We start from the raw sequence: 15,648 nt of genomic DNA, 5'->3' as shown, positions 1-15,648 counted from the left end.
ACGCTGAAAACAAAGGCTTGCTGCAGGTGGGATGTTATGAGGATGTGGCGATTATGAAGGTGATTTTATCTGGAGAAGGAACAATAAAAGGTCTGGAATTATAACCATAAACAATGGAACAGTCAAGTGAGGACAGAGATGTTAATGGTTCATGTTTAATCTATTGTTGCAGAGTGCAGACACAGTTAAAGCTTTGATCACCTTCCTTTAAAGGGTCACATTAAAAGCTTTTCTTCCTGCCGGGTTCTTTTAGCAGGGCAGGGGTTCCCAAACAATGGGCTGGGACCCATTTTTGAGTCACAGACAGATTTTTTTGGGCTCATGACTTTTTATGTTTCACGTGCATTGTCTGTCTGTTTTCAAAATATATAACAAAAAATATATGCATTTCTTTTAAGACAGGGGTCTTCAATGTTTTCAGGCCAAGGACCCCCTAGCTGAGAGAGAGATGAAGCAGGGACCCCCTCTATATTGTATAAAATTGTGTTTCAGATAAACTTTTTCTGCTCTTTTTCCCTCTACACCTCCTACTTTGCCAAAAATAGCAGATCTACAAGCTTGCGGCGTTGTGAGCTTGTAGATCTGCTATTTTTAGCTTTCCTCAGAAAAGGGATGCTAGGGTTCAAGTGGTTAATGTAAAAAAAGAAAAATCCTATCACACAAAGATTTCTGGCGGACCCCCTGTAGTAACTCTGAGGACCCCCTAGGGTTCCCAGACCCCCTGTTGAAGACCCCTGTTTTAAGAAATAGTGAAAATCTACAAGGCAAGCTCACAACGCGTCACAATGCAAACTTTTTCTACATGTCTCCCAAATGTTCTAAATGTTTTGAAAATAAATCTAGATCGGCCAATTCTAAAAAGCCTTAGCATAGAATAGGGTTGAAAGCTGTTAAACCAATTTGATTATTATTAACACACTTTGCTGGGGACCCTCTGGGAACACTCACAAGGACCGCTGCGAGGTCCCCCGGACCCCACCTTGAGAACCCCTTAAAACTCATTCACTGGCACTGACGTAAAAAACGTAATTATTCCCGTTTACCAATGCTGCCACTGACGTAAAACATTTTTTTCTCCCTCACAGAGAACCCAAGATATTGTGATCCGAAGATTTGCTGCTCCATTCACCTCTTGGTTAACTTATTACTTAATCCTGTATCTCGGCTCCTGTGCACTTCTCTTTTTTTTTTTTTTTTTAAGATTTGTTTTTGGTATTTTTTTATTGTTTTTATTGGAGAGGGACAGGGAAAGTAGTCTGACAGGAAGAATGGGGAGAGAGATGGGGGGAAGACATGCAGGAAAGGCCGACGGGAACGGGACGCGAACCCGCGGCACACTGCTATTAAGGATTTGCAACCAGGGTGCCTAGACCGCGACGCCACGGTCTAGGCCTGCACTTCTCTTTTTGAGCGGTGTAGCCGCTCCTATAAGTGGGTTTGGGACCCATCCGTGACGAAAGTTTTTCTTTCCGTCGTGAAAATGTGTCTTTCGCTGTACTGTGATTGGCTGATTGGCTGTGACGTACTGTGATTGGCTAGCGAGACGCATGATGAAATTAATAACTCATAAATATCACCACTCACTTAAAAAAAAATACTTTTTTTTAAGTGAGCTTCCATCACTGTGATGACCACTGTTGTTTTTGAGCACCGAGCGGTGCAAATATACAAGTGTCACAGCAAAGGGTCCGAATACTTATCTTTGTAGGACGTGTTGTGATTGGCTAGCGAGACACATGATGAAATTAACTTAAAACTTCACTCATAAATAGCACCGCTAACTTCACACTGGGTGTGATTTTTACAATGTATTTTTGGTAAGACATGCTATTTTTAAAGGCAGACAATTAATGTCAACGAGGTCGCGATGACAGTCAGTGGTTCCGCGTTTTTTTCTGGTGAACTATCCCTTTAACCAACCTATAATAGCGTTCGAGGACACATAACCTTGTGGAAGGTGCGGGGGGAGATCAGATCGCCTGTTGATTCAAATCACGAGCCGCTGTCAAACACGGTCACCGTCTCGTCGTAAACACTCCATCAGTTATTATTACCGTCAACAACGTGATGATGTAAGTGTGAATGGCAGGCTCAGGCCTCCATCCACACAAACAAACTTTAGGCACCATGGGACAGAGTTTCACTTAGCGGAAGTGAGAAAGAGAAGTTAGTGTGTGAGCCAGCTGTAGGAAGAAAAAAGTTAAAACCCTGGTACTTTCTAATGCCTTCTGGGGTCACTGACTCACTGTAAGTCACTGTATTTTTTTCTTTAAAAACAAATGAGTTTTCTTTGTGATACCGAGAACGTTTACTACATTAGTTCCATTGATCCCAGCCGGAACAGAGTCGATTGATTTTATTATTAAAATGCTCTGAAAATGCACTTAAAATGCATGCGGTGTACTGTAGTGTTAACCCATTTAGACCGGGAACGCATCGAAAATAGCAGATCTACAAGCTCATAGAGCGGCACCGAGTGCGAAACTTTGTGCAAATCTTTGATTGTACATATATACATATATATACATACATATATTCTTTTAAAGCGAACATCTTTGACTCAAATCTTTGCCTACGGGGGTCCCTGGAACAAAATATTTTGAGATGGGGGTCTGCGGACAAATACATATCATTTTTGTTGTTTGGTTGCTATATCAGTGGTGCTCCAACTTTTCCTATGTCAAGGACCCCCATCTCAAAATATGTTGTTCCAGGGACCCCCAGAAGCAAATATTGGAGTTAAAAATGTTCGCTTTAAAATATATATATATATATATGTATATTAAAAGATTTGCACAAATTGTCAAGATTTTTCAAAAATAGCAGATCTACAAGCTCATAGTGCGGCACTCGGTGCCGCACTATGAGCTTGTATATCTGCTATTTTTGAATAGCCAAAGACATCTAAAATGACACCGATGCTTTCCCGGTCTTAATGGATTAAAAAGGTTGAATTCACTGTGCTTGGGGGGTGTATAATATGCATATTCTCTGTCTGTGTATTTGTCAGTTTGTTTGTATTGTCACGACATTTTTATAAAAGCACTCGCCAGCCGTAAAACCATTCTAGAGCTCTCACCTGCACCACCCACAAAGACATTATTTTCTGGGCAATTACATGCGGCATTATCTTTACACAATTCACACAACAGGCAACCGTTGGCTCATTATGAAAGTAAACTAAGCAGGGTAATGGTTGTCCCGAGGGGGGGCGCGGGGGGGGCTAAGGAGTGTTTGAATGAGAAACTGCGCGGCGCGGGCCAACCTTGACAAAACGCTAGGATACGCTCGCTGGAGAGCAATTACCTCTATCTCCAAAGGGAAGAGCAATCTGTTAGCGTTTAGGAGCGCAGGGGCTTTTTTTTTATGTTGTCCTTTTAACCCTTTAAGGCCGGGAAGGGAACGCATGTGTGTCATTTTTAAGATTTCTTTGGCTATTCAAAAATAGCAGATACACAAGTTCATAGCGCGGCAAGATCTGCTATTTTTGGAAAAATCTGTGAAAATTTGTGCAAATCATTTTTAACTCAAATCTTTGCTTCTGGGGGTCCCTGGAACAAAATATTTTTAGATGGGAGGGGGTCCGCGGACAAATACATATTATTTTGGGGGTCCTTGACATGAAAAAAGTTTGAAAACCATTGAAAATATAGCAACATAAGTAAAAACAAAAACTTTTTTTTTTTTTAAACTTTAGGAAAAAAACAACCGTTAGGATTTAGAAGACATTTGTAAAATCCCCAGAAGCAAAGATTTGAGTTAAAAACTTTCGCTTTAAAAAAAGTATATATATATTCAAACTAAAGATTTGCACACATTTTCACGATTAAAAATAAATAAATAGCTGATCTACAAGCTCGTAGCGCGGCACTCGGTGCCGCGCTATGAGCTTGTAGATCTGCTATTTTTTATAGAGCCAAAGAAATCTTAGAATGACACAGATGCGTTCCCGGTCTTAAAGGGTTAACGGTCAGGTGTTAAGAGTGAAAATGCACCTTAAAAAAAAAAGGGAATTAGCTTGCTTTATGGCTGTGACCTTGCTTGCTGCGGCTCAGTCGAGCTTGAGGAACAGCGGCGGACGTTGTCTTTGTCAAGAGGCCAGGACACAGAACGGTCGGTGTGTCACAAGAGACATCCTGAGATAAGTGCTGAATAGGAGCCTTTCTCTGCGAGATGGTACTAGTCACTGCTGTTTTGTAAGGGTACATTAATAATAGTAATAATAATAATAAAAATAATAATAATAATCATCATAATTAGGGTTAGGATCCAGAACCGGAGGAACCGGATCTTAACATTGATGAATGGGAATCGGTTCACACTGTCAGAGCTGGTTACACAATAATAATACCGGTGGTTCTCAAACTGGACCACAATAACTCTGAGAGTGTACAAATGGATGCAAATTGGCCCGTAAGGGATTCGGTTCCATTTGTACACTTATACTTATATGGGTTATAAAACGGTAAGGGTCCATTTGGAACCCATAGGAATCTTTAAAGGGAACCATTAAGGAATCTGACCGTTAAAGAGGGAATCGTTAAGGAACCGGAATCGTTAAAAACCCTTCTTCTTCTTCTGGCTAATTCCCATCAGGAGGATCATTTGTTTCCGTCTGCTTCTGTTTTCCGCATCTTCCTCGGTCACTCCACTCCTGCATGTCCTCTCTCACCGCATCCACAAACCTCCTGTGTGGTCTTCCTCTTCTCCTCTTAGTCCATGAGCCAGAGCCCCAAAATTGAGCCAGATATTGAATATTCCCTCGTTAAAAACCTTTGACTCCAACATCTTAACAAAAGGAAATAAGTATGTTGACTCTGGCTTTGTCTAGAGCCATATGAAATCCGTTTTATTTTTTTCCCAATTCCGTTTTATTTTTTCCCAAATTCTGTTTTTTCCATTTTAATATTTCTGAATTCTGTATTTTGCTTTTTATGCTCATTTTTACCATAAAAAAAAGTGTCTGGTAAGTGGAAATGAATAAATGTTCAAGATATAACAGTCCATACATGGCCCTTGTTGTGTTATACGCAAAAATGTTCCCAAAATAATTCGGTGACTTCGGTCTGAGCATGCGCAAAATGGCGTCGCGCATGTATTATTGTTTCTATCGTCTTTCTAAGACTATTTCTACGTGGATTTTACTGTTTATAAAGTAGGATGTGGCCATGCAAAATGGTGGTGTCCCGTGGATTTGTAAAAATTCGCGGTAAAAAAAAATATTTTACCGCGATTTTTTTTTTTTTTTCAAATTCTGCAATATTCCGTGTTTTATTCCAATTCCATTTTTATTGGTCATTTCCGCGATTCCGTCCGCGATTCCGTTAACACGGATTTCATATGGCTCTAGCTTTGTCCAATGTTCCAATGTTGATTCTGGAAAGTTATACAAATTTGGGCATATTTTCGTAATGGCTAATTTGCATACTTAAATATACAATTTCAGAAAACTTGTAATACGATAAATCATTGTAATCAACTCAGGAAGTTTCATTTTGATAACTCTTTTTTAAATTTTGACATTTTTTCACCTGTCATGTACGTATGGGGAAAATAAGAAAATGTGTGATAACCATGAAAAAGCTACTCCTGTGGAAATCTTATCATATATTTATTTACTCTTATTGACCCTATAAACAATTTAATATAGGTATGGTTTTGCCCACTCTTTCGATAATGAAATCTTGTCTGGCTCATGGACTATCTTGCCTGGCAGCTCTCTCTATCTACAGCATCCTTCTCCCAAAAGTTCCCATCATCCCTCCTCCGCAACATGTCCAAAACATCTCAACCTCAGCTCTCTTGTTGGATCCCCAAACCCTCTAACCTGAGGCTGATCCTGTCCTTATCTTGACACTCCTAATGAGAATCGTAGCATAGCGTCCTCAATTCTGCCACCTCCAGCTCTGCCTCCTGACAAACCTTAAGCAAAAAGGGCCAATATACTGAGCCTAGCGTATCATAAACCAAGCAAAAACTAAAACGAATTAATAAATAAAACCCCTAGAATCAATTCATCACATTCATATTCAGGTTAAAGGTAGGGCAAGTGATTTGCTTTGGTTAAAATAAGTGTTAAATAGCTATATTCTGATCGTTCTCATTGCTATATAGTGGTTGTTCAGTAACCGGGGTCTTCATCTCTCTCCAGCTCTTTATTAAAATAGAAAATGGAAGTGAAATTGGAAGTGATGACACAAAGAAATGAGCAGACAAAATTGGAAATGGAACAATGATAAATGGGTACTCTCTCCTGATTGGCTGACATTGTGTCACCTACCTGAAAATGTATTTTCTGTTTATTAAAGAGCTGGAGAGACAGGCATACCCCTGTTACTGAACAAACACTCCATAGCAATGATTACTATCAGAATATAGTGCTTTAACCTTTTTACAAAAAAAAAACATGTTTTAACCAAACGTTTTTTAGTTAGCCTACCTTTAACAGGCCACAATTCTTCCTTATTACTGCACAGGCAAAGCACTGGGATGAGTCACTGACATGCGATAATAATGGCTTACATAACATAAAATAACATAACGTAGCAGCCCTGCCTGAGGGGATGGCCTCTGTGATGCCTCCACAGCGCTTATACAATAACACACGGCGCAGCATGGGTGTGGAATGAGCGGATCAAATTTTCTTGTCCACAGAGAATGGAGAAGAGACTCATATTATAGCAGTGCTTCACAAAGAGGCCTCTCTGTATGGTGATTTAAATACAGAGAGGAAATGGAGAACTGAAAAAAAAAAAGACAAGAGCCCACGATCAAAGCAATGATGTAACTTTGATGGCTTTTAAAATGACTGCATCTTTCATGCATTTAAAAAGGCAGTATGCCAATACGACTATAAAGGCCTTTTAGTTTTAATGATTTGAGGCCTAGAGGAAACTATTGTACTGCCGTTTTAACTCATCCAATCCGGGGACGCATCTCTGTCATTTTAGATTTCTTTGGCTATTCAAAAATAGCAGATATACAAGCTCATGGCGCGGCACCGAGTGCCGCACCATGAGCTTGTAGATCTACTATTTTTGAATAATCATGAACATTTGTGCACATTTTGCAGACATTTATACCTCAAATCTTTGCTTCTGGGGGTCCCTGGAACAAAATATTTGACAACTGTTCACTTAATTATATATATTCCAGGATTTGCACAAATGTTCACAATTTATTTTAAATAGCAGATCTACAAGCTCATGCCGCGCTATGAGCTTGTATATCTGCTATTTTTTAATAGCCAAATGAATCTTAAAATGACACAAATGATGCTTTCCCGGTCTTAAAGATTTAAGATACAGGAAGCCCAGTATGAAAACTTTACCTTATCAAATCGTCTCTGTCGGGTGGAAACCTCATATGTCCAGAACTGTTACTTTTCAGGGTTCAAATTCAAAAGTAGCAAATCTACAAGTTCAAAACGCATCGTGAGCTTGTGGATCTGCTATTTTTGATGCTTTTGTGTGACGCTGTAGTATGGTACTATCATCAAGTAGGGCGTTAATTTGAACAAAACGTTAGAATATGGACGTTTCTGCCGGACAGCACCACAATGCTAAACGATCACTCCACAAGACAAAAGGGACAACAATATGCCTGCTACTCTCAGAAGAACAGAACAGATTAAAAGGATAAATTGTGCCAAGGCCACGTTCGTGCTTTTATTATGAGAGAGGGCTTAGGAGACATTTAACTCTGCGGTTTACAGACAGCGCTGCTCACTATGAGGTAAAACCTGACACCGGCAAACTGCCCCAAGGTACCACATCCCTCTTAAAGAGAAAACTAGGTCGGGTCAGAACAAGATACTAAAAAACAAATAGTTCAGGAGCAGATCGCTGTGCAACTCAAGTCACTCAATTTGATGAAAAGACATAAGGTTAAAAACACATGTACACTTAGCATCCCTCCCTATTCTGGGCCTATCGGCGAAGATTCAGTGAAAGGATCAGATCAGATCTACAAGCTAGCCAGGTCAAGTATAGATAAGACCCCCTGAGGACCCAGAGTAAACAAAGTGCAGTATATAGGATTTAAGTGGTTAGAAGACGGGCCAAAAAGGTTTTTACTCTCGGCAGCTTGACATGGTCATAAGATTGTTCAGAATTAAAGACATATGTTTGGCATGATGCTATGCTGTAAAAATATAAAGATAGCAATTATGACACACATGCTAATTATTTCATCCTACTGACAGGGACACGTTTCTAATGGTTCAGAGACGTGGCGTACTGTACAGGTTCTGGACTCTGCTTGGGTCCGCTGTGACGGCCCTGCCCCTCCACCTCACTGTTGGCTAGCAACAGCCTTGGTGATAGCCAGAGTGGAGCAGGCCGTCAGACGACCAACTGAGTATACCTGAGGGTTATGGGTTTGGGGGGGGGAGTATAGAAGGACCTCTGATAGAAACCTCTCATTCTCTGTATTTCCTCTCCAGAGGCAGGTGGTTCTGCTTGGGTTGCTACCAGGCCTGTTTGACCCTTTTTGTTTAGGTTGCCTTGCACCTTTTTATACAACACCCACACAGCACATTCCATAATGTCATCCATACACTGCAGACATGACTGATTACCGACTTGCTAATGAGGTGTGACTGTGAGCAAGTCAGTAATAATACCAGTTTGTTTTGACTATTGCCTTATTTATTACATTTAGTAAAATAAAAATACATTTCAAACACTTGTGTTTGAAATGTATTCCCTAGTGAATGAGATCTGCTTACATTAGAAAGGTGCAATAGCGTACCTCAGCATACTGTAAGCATATGCCCGGGCATGTCCGCACAAAGCTCAACGTGGGTGAACGCACGTGCCTAGCAGTCATGTACCGGCATGGCCCGGCATGAAACTGTGTCACATCCACACTGTTACAGTGGAAAGTTGTTTCAGCTGATTCACAAGTCTCTGTTCAACACTTCTCTCAGCTTCTAGAGACTGAGGAAAGTCTCACAGCTTTTGTTGAGTGGAAGCAATTAGAACAGGGGTCTTCAACAGGAGGTCCAGGACAGGACTCCCATGGGGTCCTCAGAGTTACTACAGGGAGGGTCTCCAAATCTTTGTGTGATTGGAACTACTTTTTTTTTTTACATTAACCACTTGAACCCTATAATCCCTATTCGGAGGGAGCCGAACATAGCCGATCTACAAGCTTGTAGCTTGTAGATCGGCTATGTTTGGCAAAGATGTTTGGTGTAGAGGGATAAAAGAGCAGACCAAGTACAGAGCCAAGTAACGGTCAGGTTCGCTAAGTATCAGGGGTTAAGGGTCTGAAAATACACATTAACATGAATCCAACATTAATAGAAAAGATAAGTACAACAAACCAGAAAGCATGAATTGACCAACACTGATGATATTGCTATCAAACAAGTCTATGAAGGCATCTATGAAAGCTTCATAAACTGTGACCAAAATGGCCCTGTTATTGGCAGGAGTACAGTACAGTATAAGCAACAAGTCACAACACACATTGCACTAGAAACCAAACCACAACCAACCACTCACAAAAGCAGGCTTCTGCTGTATTTGATGTTTGAAGGGGAATATAATTATTATGACTATCTATCTCTGGCCCTGGTACTCTGTATGCCAATGAGGACACACCATGCAATTTGGGGTTTTATGCACGTTTTGAGCTCGACCGCTCGAACCCTATATATCGTGACCAACGTCCCTCACTTTTTTTTCCTCGCCCCTCGAGTCTACACCAAATCTCTTTGCCCCAAAAACAGCCGATAAGCTCACAACATGTTTCAATGTGACACGTTGTTGTGAGCTTGTAAATCCACTATCGTCGCCGAATGGTCACCCCCAGAATAGAGACGCTATAGGGGTCATGTGGTTTAGTCCAGTGGTTCTCCGGGGATCCCCAGGTGTCCTGGGAGGGGGTTCCAGGGGGTCCCCAACGAAATCAGTTTAACCACTTTATCTATTTATACGTTGGCTATTCAAAAATAGCAGATATGCAAGCTCACAGTGCTTGTTCATCTGATATGTTTTTATTTTGTTTTGAAAAATCTCGACAATGTTTGGAAGATTATGAATTTATTTTGGACTTTTTTTTAACCCATTAAGACCTGAGTCGGTTCTTTAAAATGTTTTCTAAATCCTAACAGTTTTTTGAAAAAAAAAAAAAAAGTTTCAAGATTTTCAAAAATAGCAGATCTACAAGCTCATAGCGCGGCACTCTGTGCCACACTATGAGCTTGTATATCTGCTATTTTTGAATAGCCAAAGAAATCTAAAGTGACACAGATGCGTTCCAGGTCTTAATGGGTTAAACACAGATCTTCTCTTCTGGGGGGTATCTGGCACAAAACGATAAATAAAAAATAAAACCTAATTTCCTGCATAGACATTTCTTTCCAGGGCAGCGGTGGCTCAGGAGGTTGAGTAGTCGTCCCCTCCTGGCATGGTGTCAAAGTGTCCTTGAGCAAAGATATACTGGCACCCCTAACTGCTCCCTTAGGGCCGTTCGCTGGCCCTGCTCACTGCTCCCAATATTTAGGATGGCTTAAAATGCAGAGGACAAATTCCAGGTATGAGCCAAAACAAAAATATTTGGCCATTAAAGGAGTAGTTCACCCCAAAAAAATACTTATTTTCTATCAATTACACACCCCATGAAGCACCGATTTCATGGACTAAGCCAATAATTTGATTACTGGCGGAAAGATGCTACTGTATCCTACTGGTATCAAATTATTGGCTTAGGAATGCGACAAAAACAAAAAAGTCTCCATGAATTCAATGCTTCATGGGGTGTGTAATTGATAGAAAATAAGTCATTATTTGGGTGAACTACTCCTTGAATGAAACTTTCCCTTGTTAAAAGCTACAATCCTTACGTTTCATTTCCGTTGTCCCATGCTCTCCCAATGGAGAGTTATAATGTCCTAAAGATCTAGTAGTGTCCAGTTAATCGGGTATGTGCGCCCTCTGCTTCAATGACATTGTCAACCAGTCTGTGTCCTACCCGACAACAGGGTCTAAATGTCTCAATGCAACAGTAGGGAGACTTAAACTAGCATTCATTTTATTCATTAAGATAAGTCCTGGATTGTAGCTTCTTTTTTTTTTTACTTCATCAAATACAGCAGACAGAAGGAAGCACTTTTCTCCACTAAAAGCAACACGCAGTTAATTCTCCACTAATGACTGCAGAGGGTGTTAATGGCCCATGTTATTTGACCACACAGCAGCATGGTGGTCAAGAGGTGTTCTCCTACCTGACTCTCCTCTGCGTTGGAACCTAGCAGGGCAGAAACCTGCAGGAGAAGGGCAATGAATGTTACTGAGGAAAAGAAAGGTCACTGAGCAACGAAAGGGAAACTCCTTTGCATCTCCTTGACACCTGTGACCCTCCCTCCGGAGGGTTGGCGACAACAACACGTCTATTTATCTACAGTTAAAGGACTTTGTAAAATGTCCTGTGTCCTTTGTCTCTCAGCACTTACACACGTGTAGAAGAAAGGAAACTCATTTCAACTCATGTTAAAGGCAGAGTATGTAGCTTTGGCCTGTGTTTATAACAAAACAATATATATATATATATTCTTTTACCCATCATCTCCCTCTATACCAGCAGATTATCACTGTTTGTTTTGTTTGCGCAAAAACGTCCCTGTCTAGGCGTCTACCAAAACAATAGTGAAAACACCAAAACACAGTGAGAGGGCAGTGTGTTTCTGCTGGTAAACACCACCACACTACTCCAGTGGCTGATAATAACTGCAGGTCCATAACTGAGGGAAATGATGGGTAAAAAAACAATATGTATTTCTTGTTTTGTTACGTAAACACAGGGCAAAGTTGCATCCTATACCTTTAATTACATATGTGGGTGTTTGTGTGTGTTCGACTTGTTCGAGATGTCAACCACTGTTAAAGCAAGAATAAATAATGCTCTATGTTTAGCTGGGACTGGGCTGGGGAACAGAGGGAATAGCCAGAGCAGAGATGCTCATAGGCCTGCGTCCTGCGTCGCTGACGCACAATATTGTGAAAGGACGCATTCATGACACCCTTGTGGCGTCCATGGGACGCACTGGAGTTGTCAACAACAACAAAGAAAAATATAAAAATAATTTGCGGTAAAATTAGTAGTGCACGATAAGTATCGGCCCGATAATTATTGGTTTGATATCAGGAATTATGACGTCTTCCCGATAAAACCGATTAATAATAGCTCCGATAATATATAATATTTGTCAGCTGTGAATCAGCTGCATGGACACTCTCCATTAGACACCGTTGTTTGGAGAAGTATAACTCTCGGTTAGACACCGTTGTACTGGAGAAGTATAACTCGGTTAGACACCGCTGTGTGGAGACTCGCACACGTTGTAGCAGCAGCAGCACAATATATATTTGTATTATCGGTTATCGGTATCGGTCTGTATCGGTCTTGAGAAGCAGGAGCAGGTCCACACTGAACCCCCTGCCCCCCCCCCCCCCCCCCCTTGACAAAACCGTCCCGGGGGCCACCGAACAGGTCCAAGCACCGTGACCAGGCACCACGTAGGGTGTGAATTTTTGTGGGACTCATAAAATGTCCCTGGGACCCATCTACATTCTGGCACAAAATATTTCAGATGGGGGGTCAGCGGACAAATACATATTAATCTGTGGATCCTTGCCATGAAAATGTTTAAGATCCACTGGTTTTAACAACATTAGGAAACAAGCCCAAATAAGCAACTACACTTCAGAAACAAGCCCCCCCCCCCCAAAAAAAAAAGTGACTTTACAGAAAAACAAGTCCAAAGTCGCTTATATTAAGCAGACATGGCAACACTGCCAGAGTATTGGGAAAGAAAGCAATATGCAAAATGCCAGCACTGAACGGCAGTAAACTCAAAAACATGCAAACGGAGCCTGTTAGATAAAAGTGCCACGTGTTCACCTTTTGACTGAATGCTGCTGGCTCTCGTCCAAGGTCTTGAAAGATATATTTCTGTTCAGCCTTCGGCACCTCACTTCATCTTTCTTTGTGTTTGCTGTTTGATTTGAGCCCCCGCAGCGTCTATTTATATTAAACATGTATTGTAGAACAGGAATTGAGTGGCAGCGCCATTTAACCCTTTAAGGCCGGGAAGGAAACGCATGCGTGTCATTTTAAGGTTTCTTTGGCTATTCAAAAATAGCAGATCTACAAGCTTATGAGCTTGTAGATCTGCTATTTTTTAGAAAAATCGTGTACCTGGAATATTTTTAGATGGGAGGGGGTCCGCGGACAAATGCATATTATTTTGGGGGTCCTTGACACAAAAAGTTTGAAAACCATTGATAATATTAATGAGCAACATAAGTAAAAAAAACTTTAGGAAAAAAAAAATGTTAGGATTTACAAGACATTTGTAAAATTTTGAGGTCTTTTTTTTTAGTGAATTTGGAAAAAGATTTGAGTTAAAAAACTTTCACTTTAAAAAAGTATATATATATATATATATATTCAACCTAAAGATTTGCACACATTTTCACAATTAAAAAAAAAATAGCAGATCTACAAGCTCGTAGCGCGGCACTCGGTGAGCTTGTATATCTGCTATTTTTATATAGCCAAAGAAATCTTAAAATGACACAGATGTGTTCCCGGTCTTAAAGGGTTAATCCAGAAATTTCAATTATGGGGTGAGACCTCGGGGTCGTGTTCCTCCCCTCAGTCAGAGAATGATCTTTCACAAAAAAAAAAAAAATCTAAGAGAAATCAATTATGCCCTGAGGCTTCACGGAAAACGACAAAAAAAAAGAAAGGAAAGGTTATTTTATCGCAAACCTCCATTTCCCTTCTCATCTGCGGAGGTGATTATTTCACTAAAAGGTCCTTTGAATTGCCTCGTTTTGAGAGATTTCTCCCGTTTTATAGGCTTGTGATCACCCCAGATATATCTCTGGCTGAACATTGCTGCCTCTCAGCTTGGGAGATGAATTGGCTTCAGTCCAAAGCCCATATATCGGGGAAATAAACGGGGGGGGGGGGGGGGGGGGGAGCCTGACAACTTCAGATGCTAGATGGTAGATAGTGTGGGCCAGCGAAATGAAGTAACATGACACACAGATAAGCTAGCGGTATAGGGTAAATGACTATTTATCTTTGGAGGCATGTCGTCGTATGTTGTCGGGCAGAAACCTTGTATCTCCATATTTCACGCTTTAAAAAAATAATTAAAAAATGCCCTACTAGGGTATTAACCCTTTAAGACCTAAGGCGATTCTTAACACATTGGCTGCCAGCATTTTTTTTTCTACAGTAGACTGCCAGACTTTTTCAATGAAAATAAAAAAGTACTCAGGAGCCGAGATACAGAATTTTTAAGTTTTAAGTTAACAAGGAAGTGGATGGGAGTCTAAATCTTCGAAAAATCATATCTCCTTGGTCTTTGGGTCAAATTAATTTAAACAAAACGCAGATCTGCGTCTTTGGCAGCCAAAAAAAAAAGTTTTCTAAATCCTAAAAAATCTAAAACATTTTTTTTCAAGATTTTTCAAAAATAGCAGATCTACAAGCTCATAGCGCGGCACTCGGTGCCGCGCTATGAGCTTGTATATCTGCTATTTTTTAATAGCCAAAGAAATCTAAAGTGACACAGATGCGTTCCAGGTCTTAATGGGTTAACAAGAGCTTGTGACAAAATAATAACTACATTGCACCCATTGGAACGCAGTTTATTTTTTGTCCATTTCCTGAATAGTAACGGTTTTGGACATACGAGGTTTCCACCCGACAGCAACGATAGAGTCCACATGCAGCTCCATTATTACCCAGGAAATGACAGGATAATTACAGTTGTGTTATGATAACTGTATAAATCCACTGCCGTAGCCATCATCTCGATGGAGGTGACTCACAATGTTATATAAAGTGTATAATGCTACTGTGTGCATCTGAGACAACAGGCCACGGTGTTGTTTAGTCACAAATACACAATGATAGCTCAAAGATGACTCAATATAGGCCTATCTACCATTAACCCATTGAGACCTGAAGCCGATTCTGCATGTCTCCTAAATCTCAACAGTTTTCTGAAAAACGTTTGTTTCTATATCAGTGGTTCTCAATCTTTTTCATGTCAAGGACCCCCAAAATTATATGTATTTGGCCGCGGACCCCCATCAAAATATTTTGTTTCAGGGACCCCCCAGAAGCAAAGATTTGAGTTAAACATGTTCGCTTTAAAAATATATACATTCAAAGATTTGCACACATTGTCACAAATTTTCAAAAATAGCTGCTATTTTTGAATAGCCCAAAGTGTAAAATAATGCTTTCTTAGCGCAAATCTAAAAATGACACAGTTCCAGGTCTTAATGGGTTAAAAAAAACATTAAAATATCATGTAGCGCCAGGCTACCCAATTTGCTGTGGTGGCTATTGTTAAAGAACTTTGCAAATTGTAGTATTTTTCCCCAAAAATCATAAGTGACAACTCCTTTTAAAGAAAATAGCACTGGCTGACATAGGCTAATCATAATACTATGACAAATCAGACCCCATATATTAACCACGGTGACCCTATTTTGAGCAAATCTTTCCAGCAATTATTGTTTTCCCCTAAAACTACTCTTCACTTTCAAAAGTAGTGAAAATGGCTCATCTGCAAGCACACAACACAGTACTATGTGACATGTTGTGAGCTTGCAG

At 40.4% G+C, this 15,648-nt stretch overlaps 1 protein-coding gene across 2 annotated transcripts in view; it reads right to left on the bottom strand.

The window, feature by feature from the left end:
- The window catches only part of cerk (ceramide kinase), a 46,575-nt gene that overhangs the window by 24,289 nt on the left and 6,638 nt on the right, over positions 1-15,648 (bottom strand). The window contains exon 2 of one of the 2 annotated variants that reach the window (XM_084060423.1): positions 11,234-11,272. The exons of the other annotated variant lie outside the window; for it this stretch is intronic. Within the exon in view, the coding sequence (XP_083916549.1) occupies positions 11,234-11,272 (39 nt within the window). The remainder of the gene's footprint in view (positions 1-11,233; positions 11,273-15,648) is intronic. 2 annotated transcript variants of the gene reach the window in all.

The sequence above is a fragment of the Gymnoscopelus microlampas genome (assembly GCF_963454915.1).
Source record: "Gymnoscopelus microlampas genome assembly, chromosome: 6".
Taxonomy (NCBI): Eukaryota; Metazoa; Chordata; class Actinopteri; order Myctophiformes; family Myctophidae; genus Gymnoscopelus; species Gymnoscopelus microlampas.
Note: the sequence above shows the minus strand (reverse complement) of the source record. Positions and strands in the feature narration are given on the sequence as shown.